Here is a 20,860-nt window from a genome sequence, read left to right as displayed (position 1 = left end):
CGTTATATAAGATGAAGCAGTCTGCTGAATTTGGATATTAAAGACAGGTTTTAATAACATGGGCTTGTGTATAATAACACTACTATCTTAACTTGTCATAAATGACATACACTACATTGAACATCAAGAGGAAGCATGATGATTTTCTTATATAAGTAAATATGCATAACAAGTCATGTAATTGCTTTAACTTGAATTGTAGTTTTGGTAACCCATCTTGACCATATATAATAATTAAGCGATTACCAAGGTAATTAATGCTTTATACATGACATCAAACTGACAAAGTTGTTCAAGAAAAACAATAGAAGCCTGAACTTGAAATGCCACAGAATGTAACAATCATATTCTAAACAAATAGTATTAAATTGACAATAGACAGTTTAATAACATGGACTTGTGTATAATAACACTACTATTTTAACAAGTCATAAATGACATACACTATATTGAACATCAAAGGGAAGCATGATGATTTTCTCATATAAGTAAATGTGCATAACAAGTCACAGAACTGCTTTAACTTGATTTGTGGTTTTGTAACCCATCTTGACCATACATAATACTTAAGCTGTTACCAAGGTAACTAATGTTTTATACATGACATCAAACTGACAAAGTTGTTCAAGGGAAACAATAGAAGCCTGAACTAGGAATGTCACAGAATGTAACAATCACATTCTGAACAAATAGTATAAAATTGACAATAATCACTCAGTTTAACCTTTGCTAATTATGCAAAATAGAATGTTCCCATTTAAATCTAAAAACTTTCAGGATATGCCATAAAATGACAATTTATAAATCTGGAAAGGGAATTTGTAATCATTAATCACAATAAGTGATTTTTTTGTTTTTAACCTATAATTTCACTCATTTTATAATAAGAAATGACAGATATGAAAATCCTTGTGTGTAGGAAATGAGGGGAAAGAGGGATGCACTAACTTTCATCAGTGTTCATATAAAACAAACTTGATGATTTAAGTAAGTTAGGAACAAAGTAATTACTTAATTGCTGGCAAACAATGAAATATAACTTCTGATATATCCAGTAAAATACATTGTATTATAAATATTAGGTATAAATATTATTACCATCTATGTATATTAAGTAATACGTTTTGAAAGACTTCATCAGTAAGGGTGAATATGTTAAATAACTGTGTGCTATAATCTTTTACTGATGTTTTATACATTATACATCCTACTTTACTATGAATTGCTTGTCATCTATCTTTCGTGTAAATATTAATTGCTTATACAATAAGTAGACATTTATATTGTATTAAAATTATGTCTAATCTATAATAGTACTATATCTGTTCAGAATAATATAAATATTGCTTATTCCTATTACAAATATTCTCCATATGATAATTCAATTTATGGAGCTCAGATATTTTGGATTATCAAGGTATGAGTGATAATCTGATGGACTTAGGTTTATCCATCAGCTTAGAAATTATATTCATTCCATGGCTAATGCAGATCTTAGTTTTGTTAACATTTATTAATTTAAATTTATTTCACAAAAAAAACATTTTTAGTATGCCTGACCAAAACATTACTTTATTGGTAAACACTCAAATTATAAAACTGATTATTTCCTTTAAAAGCTCAAACATATACTTTATAGTTATCAGAGGAAGTGTTTAACAGTCACAATAAAACAAAAAATACATAGTCTAAATAACCGAAGATGGATTTAACTGTATTATCTGTAAATACCAATGGCTTAATCCTAGCAAGAGATCAAATCTACTGAAACATTTAAAACTGAACAAAGCACACATTGTCTTCCTTCAAGAAATGCATTTCAAAACAAATGACAATTACAAATGGAATCCTTATGAATATATGATATTGGCGCAATCCACTTATAAGACAAAGACAAAAGGGGTAACAATTTTGTGGAAAACAAATGTGATTAACCCAGAAATCATTTATAAGTATAAAGATAAAGAAGGCCTTATGGCATTAGAAATAGTTAAATATAATAACAGAATATGGACCCTAGCCAATCTATACTGGTTCCCAGGCATTGGAACAGGGACAATTAAAAAACACTTGGATTTCATTTCCAATAATTATAAAGGCAACTTAATATTAGGAGGAGATTTTAAATGTATATTTCATATTTCTGAAACTACAAATAAAAGACTGCTGTGTACATCTGCTGTATCAAAAGCTTTAAACAAGTGGGTAGAATAATTTCATCTTGTAGATACTTTCAAATTTAAAGAAGATAAATATTTGTTGTTTTCCCATCACGATCACGGATTTGGTACCTGAACTAGAATAGATAAAATATTTGCTGTCCATGACTTGCAGTCTAAAATCATTAATTTCTCAATCACTCCCTGCCCCTTTTCAGACCACAATTCATTGATATTTCTTCTTCTTCTTTCAGCCTTTCCTGGTTAAGGGTCACCACAGCAGATTACCTGTCTGCTCATGAATGGCAGTGGAGTTTTTACGGTGTCGAGTTGCCAGCCTGGTAACCAACCCTCCACAGAAGGCACACACACATACTCATGCCTAGGGCCAATTTAGAGTGTCCAATCCACCTACAGCATGTCTTTGGGATGTGGGAGGAAACTGGAGCACCCGGAGAAAACCTACAAGACCACAGGAAGGACATGCAGACTCCGCACAGAAGGCACCCCAACCGAGGATTGAACCAGATAACCTCTTGCTGTGAGGCATCAATGCTAACCACCGTGGCCACCCTACCACAATTCATTGATACTAAAACTTCAAAATGGGTACAAACCATTAATCTTTAACTCCAGAATTATAGCACATATAACTAAAACTAAAGAGTTCAAACCCTGGTTATTATCTGAATTACAGTTGTTCTTAGATATTAATTACACCACAGAGATAAATAAAATAATAATATGGGACTCATTAAAAGGTTACATATATGGTAAAACCCTAACTTGGTATAAAAAAATGAGAGAATGGGATTCTGAATTATTAGATCTACAATCCAAACTTTTGTCAGTAAAAGCTGAAAAAAATCAAAATCATTTGGAGATGAAAAAGAAAGTAGAAGTATTAAACAATAAATACAATGAATGTCTAACACATAAAACTAGTTTAGCTTTAGAAAAACTAAAAATGAATAACTTGGCCACTTCTCCCAAATATCTACATAATTTATCCACAAGAATCAAAATACAATCAAAAGCCAAAAACATTAAAAGTATCTTCCATGAAAAGAAAGGGAAAAATGCCTCAGATATAGGTGACATTCTTGACACCTATAGAAATCACTATATGGAACATTTCCAAAAAGAAAATATACATATTGATCAATTAAATCTAGATAAAAAATGTTCTAATATAAAAAAATACCAGAAAAACTAAAACTAGATCTGCAAGCACCTATATCCTACAAAGAAATTACAGATACAATAAAAGAGGGTAAAAATAATAAAGCTGCAGGTATAGATGGCATAATTATGGAAATATATAAACATTTTCCTTCAAAGATAGTATCCCTCTTCCATAAAACTCTATTAGAAATTCAGTCACAAGCTTTAATACCAACCTCTTGGAGATATTTCTTAATCACACCAATCCTAAAGGAAAACATATCCCCAAACCTCTGTACCTCATATAGACCTATATCATTATTAAATAATGACTATAAGATATTTATGACAATATTAACTAACATAATGAAAATACCACTATCCAAAACAATAAATAATGATCAAACTGGATGTATATATCATAGATGCACACATGACAATATTAAAAGGACAATTTCTCATAGATTATGTTAATAAAGAAAAGAAACACTCACAATTGACTTAACTATAGAGAAAGCCTTTGATTCCCTAAATTGGGACTATTTATTCAAAATCCTAATGCTATTTGAATTTCCTGCAACCTTTTTTTCATCTCCTAAAAATATCTATACAATTTACAGTATGTCAAGTTAGGTCCTTTTACCTCTGAATCTATACGTATAACAAAAGGCACTGAACAAGGATGTCCCATGTCACCGATTCTATTTGCTCTGGCTATTGAAGTATTAGCAGATTCAATTCGTAACAATATAAAAATCAAAGGAATAGTAGTTTATGAACAATACAATTCTAAAGTAATGCTATTTGCTGATGACATATTACTAACATTATCTAATAAAAGACAGACATTAGAATAATTATATATGTTAATTGACAAATTTCACATGACTTCAGGACTCCATTTCAATAAATCAAAATCAAATTTTTTATTTTTAAATAAAAAAAAGAAAAAAGAACTGCAGACTACATGGTATCACATCATAGGGAAACAGGAATCTACTTTAAAATATCTAGGAATTGAGTTATGCAAGGATAAGAATGAATTAGTCTCAAAAAACTACAATAATATCATCATCAACACAATTAAAATCTCTGTAGAAACATGGAACAAAATAATATTAACATTTGAAGATAGACTACAGTTAATAAAAATGGCTTTATTGCTCAAGATCCTATATATAGCCTTGGCAATACACCTGTTACAAGAAAGAAATATACTTAAAGAAATAAACTCGTGCCTAATAAATTTTTTATGGTTTCCCAAAAGAAACAGAAGAGTTTTAATACATCATATCAGACCATGGAAACAGGGAGGATTAAACTTTCCTGATATATAAACATATATAAAAGCATCAGTATCTAAAACAATCTCAGATTGGATAAGTCCAAATTACTCTGCAAATTGGATAAAATTACTAACTGTAATATCAATAAATGAATTTAATTTAAAAAAAAATCCAAATAAGAGATAAAAATAATTTGCCATGGCACATATTATAGGTTAGTATGCGATATAACATAACTTAAAACACATATGATTAATTATTACATTGATTCATTTAGGAAAATTATTAATGCAAATATAGATTTAAAAATCTGGTTTGATCTTTTAACACCATTTATAGCCACAGAACTTTCCACATAAAATATATAGAGAAATGATTAATTTCTGGGAACAGAAAGGATTTGTTAGCTCAAATGTAAAAGTTTTAGATATGCAAGTAATAAAAACAACATACAAACTTCCACAACAGGACTGGCTAACTTTAGAGTATTCTGTCATATTTGCAAGATTTAAGTAGAATAATTAACAATTCTTCATTTAAAGAAATACCTACATTTATGAAATACATATATGAAATCATAGATAATGACTTTGACATGGGAAACAGTATTTAAAAATTTTACAAAATACCGATAAACTATACGACAGCACCCAAAACCTCATATTGGAAATATAAAAGGACACTCAATACAGTTAACTGAAGATATTAAAACAAAGATCTTATTATCGATAAAATATACATCCTTCACACAATACTGGAAGATTTTTAATTGGAAATGCTTGTGCAGAGCATTCTTAACCCCAGACAGAATCAGAAAAAGGAGTTCTTCCATAAAAGGAATATGTTGGAGATGTAAGCAAGTACACAATGCAGATTGGAACCACATTTTCTTTGTGTTAAAACTAAGCCATTTTGGAATGATATTAATAACTTTCTAAAAGCTTTGTTTAATAAATCATTTTATTTAACTAAGGCTCTTGTATTATTAAATGTGAACAAACGTCCTCATTTGAATGGGTCAAACATGTATCTAGTATGGACTATACTTGCAATTTCAAGGAAGTGTATAACAAGAAGATGGAATACAAACACAATACCAACTTTGGAAGACTTCTACAGCCTACTGAAGATCACAGCATTAATGTAAATTAGAATTAAAGAAATAAGAATTTATGCAAAGCTATTTATCAAAAAGCCTTTATCATTGATTGACACTATACAATAATTGATCAGACACTATGATAATGGATTGGACATATTTATAAAGTAACTACATACATTAAGATCTCTTATAGTGTCAGGATAATGTAAATAGTGTACATAGTTCAAGATGTTATGTATAAATACTATAGAATTCATTGAAATGTATTTGAAAAATAAAAAATTGAGAAAAAAAATAAGCATATGAGATTTGGTAGGCATAAATTGAAAGGTGAATATTTAATACAGCACACACCAATTGAAACTGTAGACTCATTTAAGGACTTGGGTATATGGACAGATTCAGCTATGAGTTTTTCTAATCATATCAACCAATTGGTTAATGACATTTATAGAACTATAGGTTGTATAAAAAGATTTATAAAGTCTAGGAAATCAAAAATAATGAAGTCATTGTTTGTTAGTTACATTAGACCCAAACTTAAGTATGGAATAACAATATGGAAACCCTATAAGAAAACAAGCACGAGCAAACTGGAAAGAGTACAACGGAAATATACCAATGATATCCATGGCTGTGAAAATTTAAGATATTATGAAAGACTAAAATATCTGAACTCGTACAGTGTCTCTTACAGATATCTAAGAGGAGATCTTATTCAGGTATATAGGGCATTTAGTGACAACTACCTCTGGGAATGTTTGGAGTTGAAGAAAAACTAATAAAATGTAATATTCCCCGTCTGTACAGAATCCAATAAAGGCAGTCCCACCAGCATAACGATAAATCACAATTCCAATTGACTCTTCAGTCCAAAAGTAACCAAGCTGACTTTTTAACAAACACCAAGTTTAATTAGTAAATGCAGTGATTCCAATCACTGCATTTACTAATTAAACTTGGTGTTTGTTAAAAAGTCAGCTTGGTTACTTTTGGACTGAAGAGTCAGTTGGAATTGTGATTTATCATTACGCTGGTGGGACTGCCTTTATTGGATTCTGTACAGACGGGGAATATTACATTTTATTAGTTTTTCTTCTTCTCCGTTTTTTCCATCGTGTTGTGATTACTAATGTTTGGGGTTAACAAAATGTACTAGAGAATCATCAGACAACCTATGTAGGAGATTCTATAGGCATGAGAAGTGTACAAATTGTTTCTCTGACACAGTAGTGGATGCATGGAACAGACTACCAAATTTCATTAAAGCAAGTACTAGTTTAGATATTTTTATGAACAGCCTGGATACTTTATTATGGGAACAAGTGTTTTGGTATATTGGCAAGCTAGAAGAGCATTAATGCCCATGCCTGGAATATTTGCATGTACGTATGTTTAGACAAGTCAACACCCAAAGCCCCAGTCCAGCAGGACACAGGTGGAATCCCAGGGGTGTATTTTCTGTTTCCCATCCAGTTATCTAAGTTGCACTTAAAAAGGGATAATAAGGTACTCTGCTTGATGTGGAGAGGGTGTCTATTCCACAGAAGGGGGAGTCTCTGGGGCACAAATCTGACCCACCAAGTCCTATTGATGTCACAGACCAGGTTGAGGTCACATGTGTGTTACTCGACTGGAGCTTGACTTGTGGATATGCAGCAGTCCCATCAAGCAGGGTCTGAGATTGCTTTGTATGCCAGACAGAGGTTACCTCTGAGGAGTCTGTATGAAACTGAGTAAAGTGACAGGGCTTTTAGCTTATCTGTTTAGGGTTGATGTTTGAGACACTGGATTCTCCTGTGAGAAACCTCTGTGGTCTCTCCAGCTGCAGCATATGCTTTGCAAGGTACATGCCAAAGGGGGCATTGTACTCAATAACTGGCCTTATGAGGGAAGAATACAGGAATATTATGACCTCCTTGTCCCTGGATGACATACCCTTACTTATGAGGTTGGCCATATAGAAAGCATTCTGTACAACTGAAACAGAATGGTGGTCAAACAGTCATACAGTTTTAAGCCAGCCACAAAAATAGATGAGGGGTCTTTGAGCAAGTTTGTTTTCTGGGAGCCATATTGTAACCATGACCCAATATAAGTAAACTTCTTACTGGGTTAAGGGCAAGACAAAACAGCAGTGACAAAGAAACACCTGGAATATCCTCCTTTGAATTTTTATTCCTGGGATAATAATTTCCCCTTTGTCATGGCTTAACTGCAAAGTGGTTTGCCTCTGTTTCATGGTCACTGTAATGTAATTGATCAATGCAGGATGTATCTCATACATCTGTAAGCACTCCTTTATCCATGAAATGTGGGATGCTGACAAATGCTTTTTTTGGTATTCTATCCATGATTCTTCCACATTTTACAATTTGCTGTTTTGGTTTTAATCAGCAACAAATGATCCTTTGTTCCATATGACTTTCTTTTGTTTCCCTTTTGTTCTTTTGCCATGATTACAATTTTTTCCCAAATGACTATAAACTCTGTTTGCACCCATATCAGTATATTGGTTGTACATTGCTGCAAGCCAAGTTATTGGTCTATAGTTTTTAGGATGGCTTACAGGTTTACTCTCAAGGAAGAGTATCCTTTTTTTGTGTTGTTTACCAAGATGGTGTCTGTTCAGGATGTGCAAATAAGTAATTCTTACTCAGGGCTAAATTTTTACGTAAAGACGTTAATACTTTTAGCCAGACATTTGGTGCTGCATCTGGACCTGGGGTTTTACATTTAGGAGCGTTTCTTAACTTTGTTTCAATCTTACTGTCCATTGATTCATAGCATTTCATATCCTGTATATTAGAACTCCTCACCATTACTTTTAATTTTTATATCCATTCAGTATCTTTATGTTCCACAGGATACTCAAATATTTTCCAAAAAGTGTCTAGTTCTTTTTTTTTTTTAATCCAAAAAGTGTCTAGTTCTTTTTTTTTTTTTTTTTTTGTGGTATTTCTGTTCCTTTTGCTTTGTTTCCCAGACATCTATAAAGCTTTCTTGGTCATCAATTAATTATTTTGTGCTGTTTTCCTTATATTTATATGCATATCTTCTAAGTTTTTCTGCTTGTGCTGATATCTTTAGTTTATTAATTTCAATAGTATATGATTGATCTGTCTGTTTTGTTACTGTGTGTTGCTTTTACCACATCTATCTAAGTATCTGTTCCCTGTTCTATATTCTTCTAACAGTGACACTTCTTGTCTTAACTGTTTCATAGTTTTCTCTGTTCGATGCTTCCCTGGTGGTATTTCATTTTTTCCATTCCTTTCCCTTATTGCTCTATGTTTTTTTTTTGGTAAGGCTTTATCTGTTAATATTTTAGCTGCACAATAATATATCCCATTTACTTCTGCTATATTACATGAATTTCTCTTAATAGTCTTGACTACTGTGTTCTTGTTTTTTATCAGAATTCTTACATTTTGGGTCTTAGTTACTTTCTGTAATATACTGATCTTATGCCTATCTATTTCTAATAAATCATGCTACTCTTCCCTTAGATTATTTTCTTCTAAACTGAGAGCACATTCTTTGCTCACCCATTTGGCTAAGATCATGCTGTCTTGAGCTCCCTACAAGGGAAGAAATAATGAACTAAATACCCCTGCAAGTTACAACATTGGTAGCATGCAGTGGATCCAGAGGTGAGACATATGGGTACTCATATAGAAAGTAATCTGAATTTTGACCACTATGTGCCTACGGTGGTGAGGAAATCCTTCTATGTGGCTCAGCTTATAAGTAAGGGTATGGCATCCAGACCTAAGGATGTCATAGTACCACTGTACTCAGCCCTCATCAGACCAGTAATTGAGTACAATGCACCCTTTGGCATGTATCTCACCATGCACCTGCAACAGTTGGAGTGTTTGAGCCATTAGTCTTGTAATCTACCAAGAATCTATGAACCTATTACGGGGTCCCATCTTGTCAATCATCTTGATGAGCCCTCAATGGCAGCGGCCTTATTGTTCACAGGATAGGCCAAAAAACATCATCCTACTCTGTGTTTGACTGGAGACATTGGATCACAGACACAATTATCAGTTATCAATATAGAAGTTCTCTCCAAGACAGTAGAGACAATACCAACATACATTGGCTTGTAATCTGATGAGCACAGGAGCACACAGAATTTTGATTACTCATGTAAATGCAAAAATACAGAAATTTCACCAGGTACAATAATGATCATGATCTTAGCTGTGCATGCTGGTGGCAGAGCTTTAGGAAGAGTAAGCTAATGATTCCACAACATGATATCATGGCAATGCCTCTCAACTGTCCAGATTTTCAAAGAATGTCTAGATTTTTGCCTCATATTTTTTGTCTGTTCCTCATAAAATTTGTGGGTTTTTGACAAATCACTGAGGATTGAAGTCAATAAATAATGGCACTTTATATCCTTCTGAAAATGCATGCTAACAAAGAACATGTTAATCTATCTATCTTCTAAATTTATAAGAGCAATATTTAAAATTTGCCCCTATTTTGGGGCCTTTTCTCCCCATTATTTCACACTTTGTCCAAATTTCTTGTTATGAGAGGTTGAATGGTATATGTCAGAACAAGTGTGACTACTCTGCAGACTTATAGTGACTGATGTCAGTGATGGACGACTTGCTAAAAATATATTTATTTTGCATGCATCAGGATTCTGAACAGTACAGCATGATTGTGAAGCTTCTGTCAGGATGTTGGTGCAATTTTAATTCCTTCAGCAAACATAAATATAAAAAGAAGTTCTTTTTCTGCAGTGCACTTAAATACAAATATTAAGTACAGACAAAACAATTCAGCTGGTTTGCACCTAGGATCTACAGTTTTAAATCCAGTAAATTTTTTGACAAGTGTAGTAGCAAACTGAATGCTGGAATATTGCTTTGTTGTGATTAAAAGCAAAACTAAGCATAATTAACAAAGCCTTGCCAAAATACATTTCACTTTGTACCCCTTTTGTTTTCTCCCATTTAATATGCTTCCCCATAAGATGTCCTTTTTTGCCTGGGTGTCTTGGCCATCATTTGGTCCTAATGGACTCAATATTGCTCCGTCATTCAAATGTTGTCTGTTTAGATGGATGTCTAGTTTACATTTAGGGTAATCAGACCTTCCTGACAAGATTGTAATTATTCAGTCTTCTTTGAAAGAACACATGTTTGGTATGGCTCATGATATATCAAGCATGGACCCTGTGTGCTAGGGCAGGGTGGGGGGGAGGATAGGTCTGGTCAATATTGTAACTTTACTCTGGCCACCTAGAAGAGCCTAACCATTTTCTCTGGTTTATGAAGGGAAAGACATGCAATAATGCCTATGTTTGCATGCACTCCTGATAATGCATGTATATAAATATTCAGTCACACATACATACTCGTGTTTGTGTCCCACTGATCTCCTACCATCTACTAAGGATTCCATCACAGAATCCCATTTCCAGTCCACCCCTAGGAAACAAGAGTCACAATAAATATTAAACCCTTCCTTGCCTTTGTGGGCATTCTAGTGGTCTGAGTCTGGTTTACTTCCCCAGTCCAGAGTCACAGACTGAAATCTCAGTTTGTAATGTCCTGATGAGCTAGCTGTCGTCTACATACATGTACTTGTTTACATATTTTAATATTGATGAGAAACAAAGTTATCATGATTTTGTAACCACTGCACGACCATTCTAGGAGAATCTGTAGGTGTTATGGAAAAATCATTTCTATGTCACTGGATGCACCTGATATTTGGCCTGTACTTTATCTTATGACAGGCTTCCCATAATGTCAGAGAAGACCACAGTATTCACGCAAGATGTGAATTAAGTAAAGACCACAGTATTCACACAAGATGTGAATTAACTAAAGACCACACTGTTCATACAACAGGTGAATTAATTACTCACAATGACTATCTGCAAGGAGGAAATAAAGTAAATCTATACTCTCCATCCATAAACTGGTGCAAATGCAGTGGTATAAAGTATTTGGGTAAAAGACAGATATAATTAATGTTTGGACTTGAAGGAATTGGAACCTGACCTTTTACACTGCATTTTTAACCAGTGTCAGTATCTGCTTATGTTTCTGCTTTGTGAATTAGAGCCTATTGCGTTACTTAGAGCAGATGATGATTTTTTTTGTAATACATAGAGCACCCTGATTATACTCTGAAATAAAGGAAAACTAACCTTGTTTTAGGGTGGTTCACTTGTCACAACCTTACTACACCAAGCTTGACATACAGATGCCCTTAAGTATGGACCTCACCATCATACTTCTGAACTCTACCTTATTATGAGGAATGTTCCTCATTTTAAATCTTAAAAATTCTATGTTCCATACTGACCCACATGGAAAGGGTCTGCCACATGTTCAGTGTTAACAATTCTTTTTTTTTTCATCAAATATCAGTGGTAAATGATAATGAATCATATTAATTAATCAAAAGAATTTTGTGTTGGTAGAAAGTGACCATGCTGTAAGCTTTTTATTTAATGTTGTTAGTAAGCATTCCACATTTTGCTCATTTATTCCATATTATTAGATGCAGTGTTCCACATAATGAAGATGAAAGGTTGAGAGATGTGGGTTATTATAACTAAGTAAACCTCATGCTGCAATACAGATGCCAGTCACCACAGAAGCTTCTGGTGTCATTCTAAGGGGATCCAGTATTTGTCTGCCTGGGACAACATGACTGACAGACCACGATGCTTTGCCAGAGATGGCCTGCACCTGTCACCCTTGGGATTCCGGATACTGGCTAAGGCTCTTGCCACACCTATAGTGCTTTTTTTAGGCAAGGTTCAAATGACAAATTCACCACTGTAACAGGTACAAGCAAGCAAAATCTGAGGGTAATGCTACTCAATGCTAGAAATCTAAACCTCAAAATGCACTCACTCAAGGCACTTCTTAAAATGGAGAACATCGACATCTGTGCAGTGACAGAGACCTGGTTCAAAGCTCCAGAGAGCACCCATGCATTACCAGGCTATAATTCATACCACACCTTTCAGCCACCTAACCCGGAATGAAGCACTAAAGGGGGAGGCGTGTCCATATTCATTAAGGATATACACATCTCCAGGCTAGTTGCACAGCATAATGCATCCGAGATTATCCAAGTGCAACTAACTCTGGGCAAGACAGCAATCGAAACTGTAGCTTGCTAAAGACCCCCCACCATGCCCCAGGATTCCCACTGATTTCTTGATACACTGGAAAGTATTAGGGTACAACCTAACACCCTAATAATGGGCGATTTCAACTACCCCACCATTAACTGGGAAAACTACTCATGTACCAACTCTTTTTCTCAACGTTTTCTGGAATTCGTAAATTCCAATGCCTTGGATCAACTTATTCATATCCCCACCAGGGGCAGCAATATCCTAGACCTGGTCATTACCAACACGGGCAACCAGTGTTCCACACCAGAGGTCAACTCCTTGTTGGTCAGATCCGACCAAAAGCTAATCACCCTAGACATCCACATCTCGCCCCCACCCACAATTAAGTAAACCACCATAAAAAACTTCTCCAAAGCCAACTTTACACTTCTTAAGACAGAAGTGGCGAACTTCATGACACCCATGCAGATGGACAACAGAGGTACAACTGCTGAGTCCTACACAAATGCACTTTATAAGCACTTACACGAGTGCATGGATCATGCTATCCCTAATAGAACCAAGATGCTATCCTCCAAAAAAAGGAAGCCAATCTGGTGGTCCTCTGCCATAAACAAACTCTACAACAGAAGAAAGAAACTGTTGCAAAAAAGAGTAAAATCCCATGACTGGAGGAACTCCCTGGTTAACCTCAGTAAGAAGCTGAGATCCCTCATAAAATCCTCCAAAGCTAGTTACGAAAACAAAATTGCCGCTGACTATAAAGACAACCACAAAGCATTCTATAGTTATGTCAAGAATATCAATGGCAACACTCAGATCTGCTCTGAGTTACAGCACAATGGCACTAAATATACAGAACCAACTGGTATTGCCAACATCCTGGCAGATAGGTTCAGGGCTAACTTTACCCCCTCTCACTCCCTAGAGGGCCCATCTCTATACCGGAAGAATGCAAAGATCCTGTAATCACGGCTGCACAGGTAAAAAACACACTCTCCAAAGCCAAGAGCACATCATCCATGGGACCTGACAATATCCCAGGCTGTGTTCTACATGAACTACAGAATGAACTGGCACCCTACCTAAGTACCATATTCAATCATAGCCTCACCTCAGGATGTGTGTCCACTGAATGGCGCACCGTGATGGTTATCCCACTCCACAAAGAGGGAACCACGACAGACCCAGGGAACTACTGCCCCATTAGCCTGATGAGCCTGGTCTGCAAGGCCATGAAACGTATCATCATGGAACTCATAAACAAAGACATTGCTAATCTCCAAACTCTGGATCCTAACCACTTCGGATTTGTAAAAGGCAGATCATGTCTTCTAAACCTGATTGACTTCTTTGAAGCAGTCACCAAAGCCATAGATAAGGGTAAAGTGGTTCACACAGCTTATCTAGATCTCGCCAAGGCTTTCAACACCATCACACACTCTGGAATTATAGATAAGCTCATTAAACTAGGTATAAATCCCTATGTCACAAGATGGGTTGCCAACTGGCTCACAGACAGAACTCACACTGTGATAGTAGCAGACTCCAAATCTGACTTCAGACCAGTGACAAGTGGAGTACCACAGGGTTCAGTCCTGGGTCCTCTCCTGTTTGGTATGTACTTCTCTGAAGTACAGGCTAACACAGAAGGTCTTTGGCTAACAAAGTTTGCAGATGACTGTAAACTAGGAGCCATAATCAAAACTCCTAACGATGTGGACATACTACAAAAGGGTCTCACTGAGACAGATGCCTGGTGTCAAAGCCATGGCCTGAAGCTCAATGCCAAAAAGTGTATTGTCATCCTCTTTGGTAAAAACTCTGTACCCATGAACTACCACATAGCTGGTAGTCTACTTAATGCCAAAAATGTGATGAGACCTTGGGACACAGGTGGACAGTGGCCTCTCCTTTGATAATCACATCGCCAAGTGGTCAGGAAATCCTTCTACATGGCTCACCTCATCACAAAAGGTTTCTCCTCCAGAAAAAAAGAGGTCATTGTTCTCATCACTCATTAGACCCATTATAGAGTACAACGACCCTTTTGGTATGTACCTCACAAGACATCTACAACAACTGGAAAGGCCACAGAAATACCTCACAAAGAGGATTATTGGCCTCAAGCAGATGCCCTACGCAGACAGTTTAAAAAAACTCCAGCTTTACTCCATCGCATATCGCCTACTCAGAGGCTATCTCTGCCTAACAGACAAAGCTATGTCAAACCCAGAGCTGTTGGACATGCTCCACTTAAAGAAATCCCAATCCCTCCGAGCTACACGCTCTAGGGACCTAAACCTTGTCACCACAATAAACAGAACATGCTGGAGGGATAGATTCCTGTCCCGGAGACTTCCCATAATCTGGAACAGACTACCTATCTATGTCAAACAGAGCTCCTCATTAGCACTCTTCAAGAAAAATCTTGATGATTGGATGGGAAATAGGAAATTCACCCAGGGATCACTTCTGTGGCTCTGCTCGACAGGGGCACAGGAAAATAATTTTCTTGGGTGGCGAAAGCCAGGGTACATTTTTGGCAAGGCTTATATAGGCCCTAGGGCCAATAGCCTAGTACCTACCTATGAACTGAACTGATTAGCCTACAATTTTAAAAGCTGCACTGCCACATAAATGCAGCCAAAACTAAACTGAATGTTAAGTTGACAACCAGCTGTAAAAGCTGTTAGTTTGTACCACCACACTTGTTTTAGTTGTCAATACATCAAGGTAACTAAAAATTCCAGTGATTTACAAAAAAATTATAAAAAAAATATGACTTTGTCTCTGATCATAACCAGTTGTGTGTTCTCAAAATGCATGCACAAAATTCACATCTTGAGCTTCGTTCCTCAGGGGAATTTCTTGAATCAATTGCTCAAATTAAACACATAATGACCTGAGTATGATCACAGATCTTATCATACTCCTGAATACTTTGAAAGAATCTCAAAGCAGTTATAGCAGTGGATATTACCATCATTTGTTAACCATATTAAAATTTAAAAAAACATAAGTGTCGGGGTGGATTTTCAAATGGATTTCTGCATTTCAGCCAGAAGCATTTATAGCAAACTGTATAATGTTGCAAGCTATGTAAGCCTCATAATACTGCTTTTTATGAAACAAAGGAACATTGAGTGCTTGTGTGAAGCAGTTAGAAATTCAAATATGCCTGTGTAGTTTGGCCTTGTTTTGCTACAGGTCTTGTATAGCATTTTTGTAACTTTTGGGCTGAAAGTGCAGAGTATGTGAAAATATGCAAAGCTAGCAATATTCTGCTAGCTATAATTAATAATTGTATGTTTCTTCTTCCAATCTAAATTGTGAATTATGATTGGAAGGAATTTTCCAGAACCTGTCTCCTGTTTGATTCATGTGGATAGAAAGCTTGTATTAATCTGCCATGTAGTTAGTATTCTTCTGAGCTTATTAATAGTATACTTCAGGTGTGCTATCAATCTGTCTGGACAATAAATGTTTTTATAAACTGCTTTCAGTGTTTTAGTGGCTTTATACTAATGATAAAAGAAGAGGAACAAACTTCTTAACATAGTATATTGTGTGTGATCTGTAAGCCATGTGATTTGACACACAAAAGCATCTATTCTTACTATGCAAAGACAGGAAGCAGCTTTGAGAATATTACCTTACCATGTTATCTATAAGTATCTATGTTTATATTATTACTATGCAGAGAGAAGCAGCAGCTTTAAGAATATTAACTTACCGTGTTATCTCTATGTCTTTCTATTCTTACTATGCAGAGAGGAAACAGCTTTAAGAATACTAACTTACTATGTTATCTCTTTCCCCAGGCTAACCCACTGTTCAAGAGTGCAACCACTGTTGTTGTTAACCCACACTTCAGCTCTGAATAAACATCATGCAACTCTAGAAAATGACAGACCCTGACATCTATGAACCTTGTGGCCTAGCTTGAAGAAAGACAGCAAAGATGATGATATCTGCATTATGAAGAGTCATACTGACTCCTGTATAAAGGTTACGTGGCCTCACTTCTTCCTCACAGACATCTGCCAGCCTGGATTGTGATGTACACTTTAAAGAGAGAACCACATTACTTTGCTTCATCTTGCCTAACACCTCTTGCAAAACCCTGGACCAACAATCTTCAACAGAGCTTATATTCAATGCTGATTTCCTGTACTTATTTATTTTTTAAATGAATAAATGAACTGCTGTCCAAAGGCTCATTTTCAGTCAAGCACTAAGTAAATAATGAAATGTTACTAAATACCGACACCTCATAAAGGATACACTCAACTGAGTATGTCATTTGGAGGAAGTATATGTCTAATAGTTTTTTTTACTGCCATACTCATTCCTTAGGTGCACCATGCAGTGTTAGCACAGAATAATTACAATGCTTGACATAGTACTAGACCAAGCTTTTAAACAGAATTAATACTTAAGCATGTCAGCAAATACTTCTAACTTAGAAGTGTTTGAATAGCTATTCATTCATAATGAATACATTCAAATAATATGTACATCTACAAGAAGCAATTAGGGCAAAATCATAGTTTTTGTCCAATTCAGTTTAACATGACACCTAATACATGTAAGAACTGTTAAAAGTTTGTTTCATTCAACAGAGGAGTAGTGGAGACTGTAGAGGTACTGCAGTACTTTAGGAAAGTCCACGTAATGTAGAGCTGAAGTTAACCAAATGGAGAGTTAGGGTTATGAAAACATCAACAAATATACACATATGAGTTAATGTCTGGAAACAATTTCAGTAGATAAAAATAGTTTTTATGTGTTTAAGTTGTAAATACAAAAATATAAATTTAAAAGCAAGAAATTGTCTAGTAAGAAAATGTTAGCATGTCCCACAGCATATCTGTTCATTAAAAGCTACTTCTTAATAATATGAAAAAAATATATATGATGGTAATTATCAAGGTATTATGTGGTATCATTTAAAGCAGATTGTTCCCTGCCATTCATTGACTCTAGGGGAAGCTTCAGTGAATGATTATTTAGTTTAGAAGGACAAAACCATGAGGTTCAATTCTAGCTTTTAAATATGCTGTGCAAGGAAATCAAACAGCAGTAGCTCACAGTTGCAGCTTAAGAATAAATGGAGTGAAAAAGTTGAGCCATACTGCTGTCAGCACTCTGAAGTCGACAATTCTAAAGTAAACTACCAGAATCATAGTCCAGGAGATATGTGCCACAAGCAACAGGGGGTTCCAGCTCAGTGTAGATGATGGCAGAGTGTTATCTCAGGGCTTTGTCTCAGACCACTATGAAGACAAAACTGGCATTACTTCTAAAGAATGCAACTTGTTTATTCTACTGACTGAAGAAAGGGTGCAACCCTGCTAAATATATTCTCTCAGATGCGCATTTTGGGATCAGGATAGAAATATGTTGGAAGAAGGTGAAAAAGGAATACAGACGAAACTGATTATTATAATCATAACAAATGATGGGAAGAGATGTCTGATAATGTGTACCAAGACATTTTAGGAATTTGTTTCATTCTTTTAATTCTATTCTTCACACTAATACATCACTGCTTGCAAAATCACTTGGCTTCCCCCTCGTCATGTATTTGTTAATATCACAAGAAATCTAAGAACTGTATTGTATGCCATAGAAGACTCTGTTTTTACTCTGTCAAGGTGCATGAATGAGACAAACTCTTTCTGTATCCATAGCTATCAACAGCAGATATAATTCTGCATGTGATCACCAAATGACAAAAATGAATGCGGGGTTAATGCAGCAGCCACAGACCCTTGTAATGTTATTTCAGTGTGACATGCCATCTTGATAAGAAGAATATTTCAGTGTATTGTCTTTTGACAGGACAGCTTTAAAATGTGCTCTGAAATTTGGTATTTGATTTTAGTGTTGCATGTTTCTTAAGTCAAGTTTCTTTTGGGAGGGGGCAACTCATTGTATAAAGGACTGATTGGTATCCTTTCCCCACAGTTATATGGGTCTATATCACCTTGTCAAACGATGAAAAGAGCGAATGTTCTTTCATCGATCCGACAAGGGCAAAACCCCTAAAGAGCGAAGACACGGACCACTGATTTTTTTCCCAGGGAAAAAACTCAGTGGGCTGTCTTTGGGACTTTGCCATTTCCTCCACTATGGGGTGAGCTTGGAGTTGGTATATTTAAGTAGGGGGTGGGGGTGTTAGTAGTGTGGTTATGGATAGATAGTTTTCTAGCAAGAAAAAACAATGTGTAAAACTTTAAATTTCTGATCTGTATGGAATTCAGAGTAGGCTCTTTTGTGATGTACTGATAATTTAATAGTTTGGGTTGTTGATCTGTTGGTAATTTGTTTAAGTGTGTAGATCGACTACAACAGGTGGCTGGAAAACACCATGTAAAGTATGGTATATGTATAACTATAATTAGAATTAGAATTTTATAATTATAATTCCTGACTGCCAGGCACTGCTATTCTGCACAATTTCTTTGTAAGATAAATGCATCATACAAGTCTCACTCTGCAGTAATCAGAATAAGATGAGTGAGGAATGCATCAGTCAATGGATGGCTTCTCCTGTTATATACATCTCTAGCTCTATCTGTAGTATTCTCAAAAAATATTTTGTTGACATAGCCTCTTAAACGAGCAAGTGTTATACTTTATCCTTTCCAGAATGGTATTCTCCCCAGTAAGTGAGAAAAATCATGTCAGTACTAGCTACTGCAAACTGGTACTTTTCATGGGGTTGGCATGGAAAATTAACTAGCAATCCAATAAATAGTAGGATGACACTTTTGGCTACTTTAAAAGGACAGTTTTAGTCTACAGTGCTCTCTTTGGCTCTTCCTTTAATTGTTCAAAGATGATGCTCTTTGTTAGTTCACTAGGTCTGTCAGTCACTAAACTGCTGATGAAAACTGTAGCTGGAAAGGAGTATAAGATGCAACTTGGACAGACTTACAATGTTTTTTCTTTCTGCAGCACCTCTTTGTTAGAGCATGGAAAAATTATAGCTGAGCCAATGAACTTGAAATCTGTGCTGTGTGGCAAGCCTAAATGAAATATTGTTAATGTCATGAATCTCAGGCAGATGGTAAAACCTCATCTAGGAATCTCAAGTAACACTTGTCTGTTGTGTTCTCTGGTTCTGTCTTTTTAAAACATTATCATGCTGGTCATTTTTGTGAGTGTACCATAGAACCTTCATTGCTGGCATTTAGTTTTTCTCCATGGAAACACTGTATACATTGTTTTTTGAATTTGACATTTTATACTATTATCTATCCAACATTTTTTGAAAACATCTACAAACTATTCTCATAATGTGCTAATTGCAAAGGAATGATTGCATTTTGACTTTTTTGTTGACAATTTTCAGTTTTTATTGCTTTTTGTGTTTTTTCCTGCTGCATCTGCGTAGCACACATGAAATGGAAAAGGTACCAAACAAAACTTTTATTAATAAAGAGAATGTTTTCAGTTTTAACATTATTCTAGGAGAATAAATGCACATTTGTCATCTGTTTTACATTTACCATTTTGTATTCTTTTATTAGAAATATTAAGTAAACATATATTTTCAATGTGTTTTCAAAATTGTCTGATGAAGCGGCATGGTAAGCCATGAAAGTGCTCACAAATAAATGTTTTTTATGCCTTTTGCACTTTTATTGTGCCTTGGTTTGCTCTACCAGTATTTCATTGCATATATTTTCATTTGTTTTATATTTGACATTCTAAATAAATGTATTATAAACATTCTTTAATAAATCAACTTGCAATTTGCCATACAGTAATGGGAGCAAAGGTAGTGTAGGTATGCTGTGGTACTAATATAATGTAATGACTACAAAAACAAAAAGAAGGATTTTATCTTCATTTTTCAAAATGCAAACTTAACATATATACAGACATTTAAACTGACATCTGAAATAAACAAGCATTTACCAAAATGGAAACATAATAACTCACTACAGTTTCACCTTGCCAAAACCAAAATTGATTGAAAGTTACCATCTTCCCAGATTAGTGCCTT

General features: G+C 35.2%; 1 protein-coding gene across 5 annotated transcripts in view; it reads left to right on the top strand.

The window, feature by feature from the left end:
* LOC122804909 (integrin beta-2-like) overlaps positions 1-20,485 on the top strand; it is a 1,526,426-nt gene extending 1,505,941 nt beyond the window's left edge. For all 5 annotated transcript variants that reach the window (XM_044075116.1, XM_044075114.1, XM_044075112.1 and 2 more), the window contains one exon: positions 16,665-20,485. In XM_044075116.1, the coding sequence (XP_043931051.1) occupies positions 16,665-16,727 (63 nt within the window). In that variant the 3' untranslated portion in view covers positions 16,728-20,485. The remainder of the gene's footprint in view (positions 1-16,664) is intronic.
* Positions 20,486-20,860: the final 375 nt, after the last annotated feature.

The sequence above is a fragment of the Protopterus annectens genome, chromosome 6.part0 (genome assembly GCF_019279795.1).
Source record: "Protopterus annectens isolate FY-2018-M chromosome 6.part0, PAN1.0, whole genome shotgun sequence".
Classification (NCBI taxonomy): domain Eukaryota; kingdom Metazoa; phylum Chordata; order Ceratodontiformes; family Protopteridae; genus Protopterus; species Protopterus annectens.
This window is presented reverse-complemented; position numbering and strand designations above follow the sequence as displayed.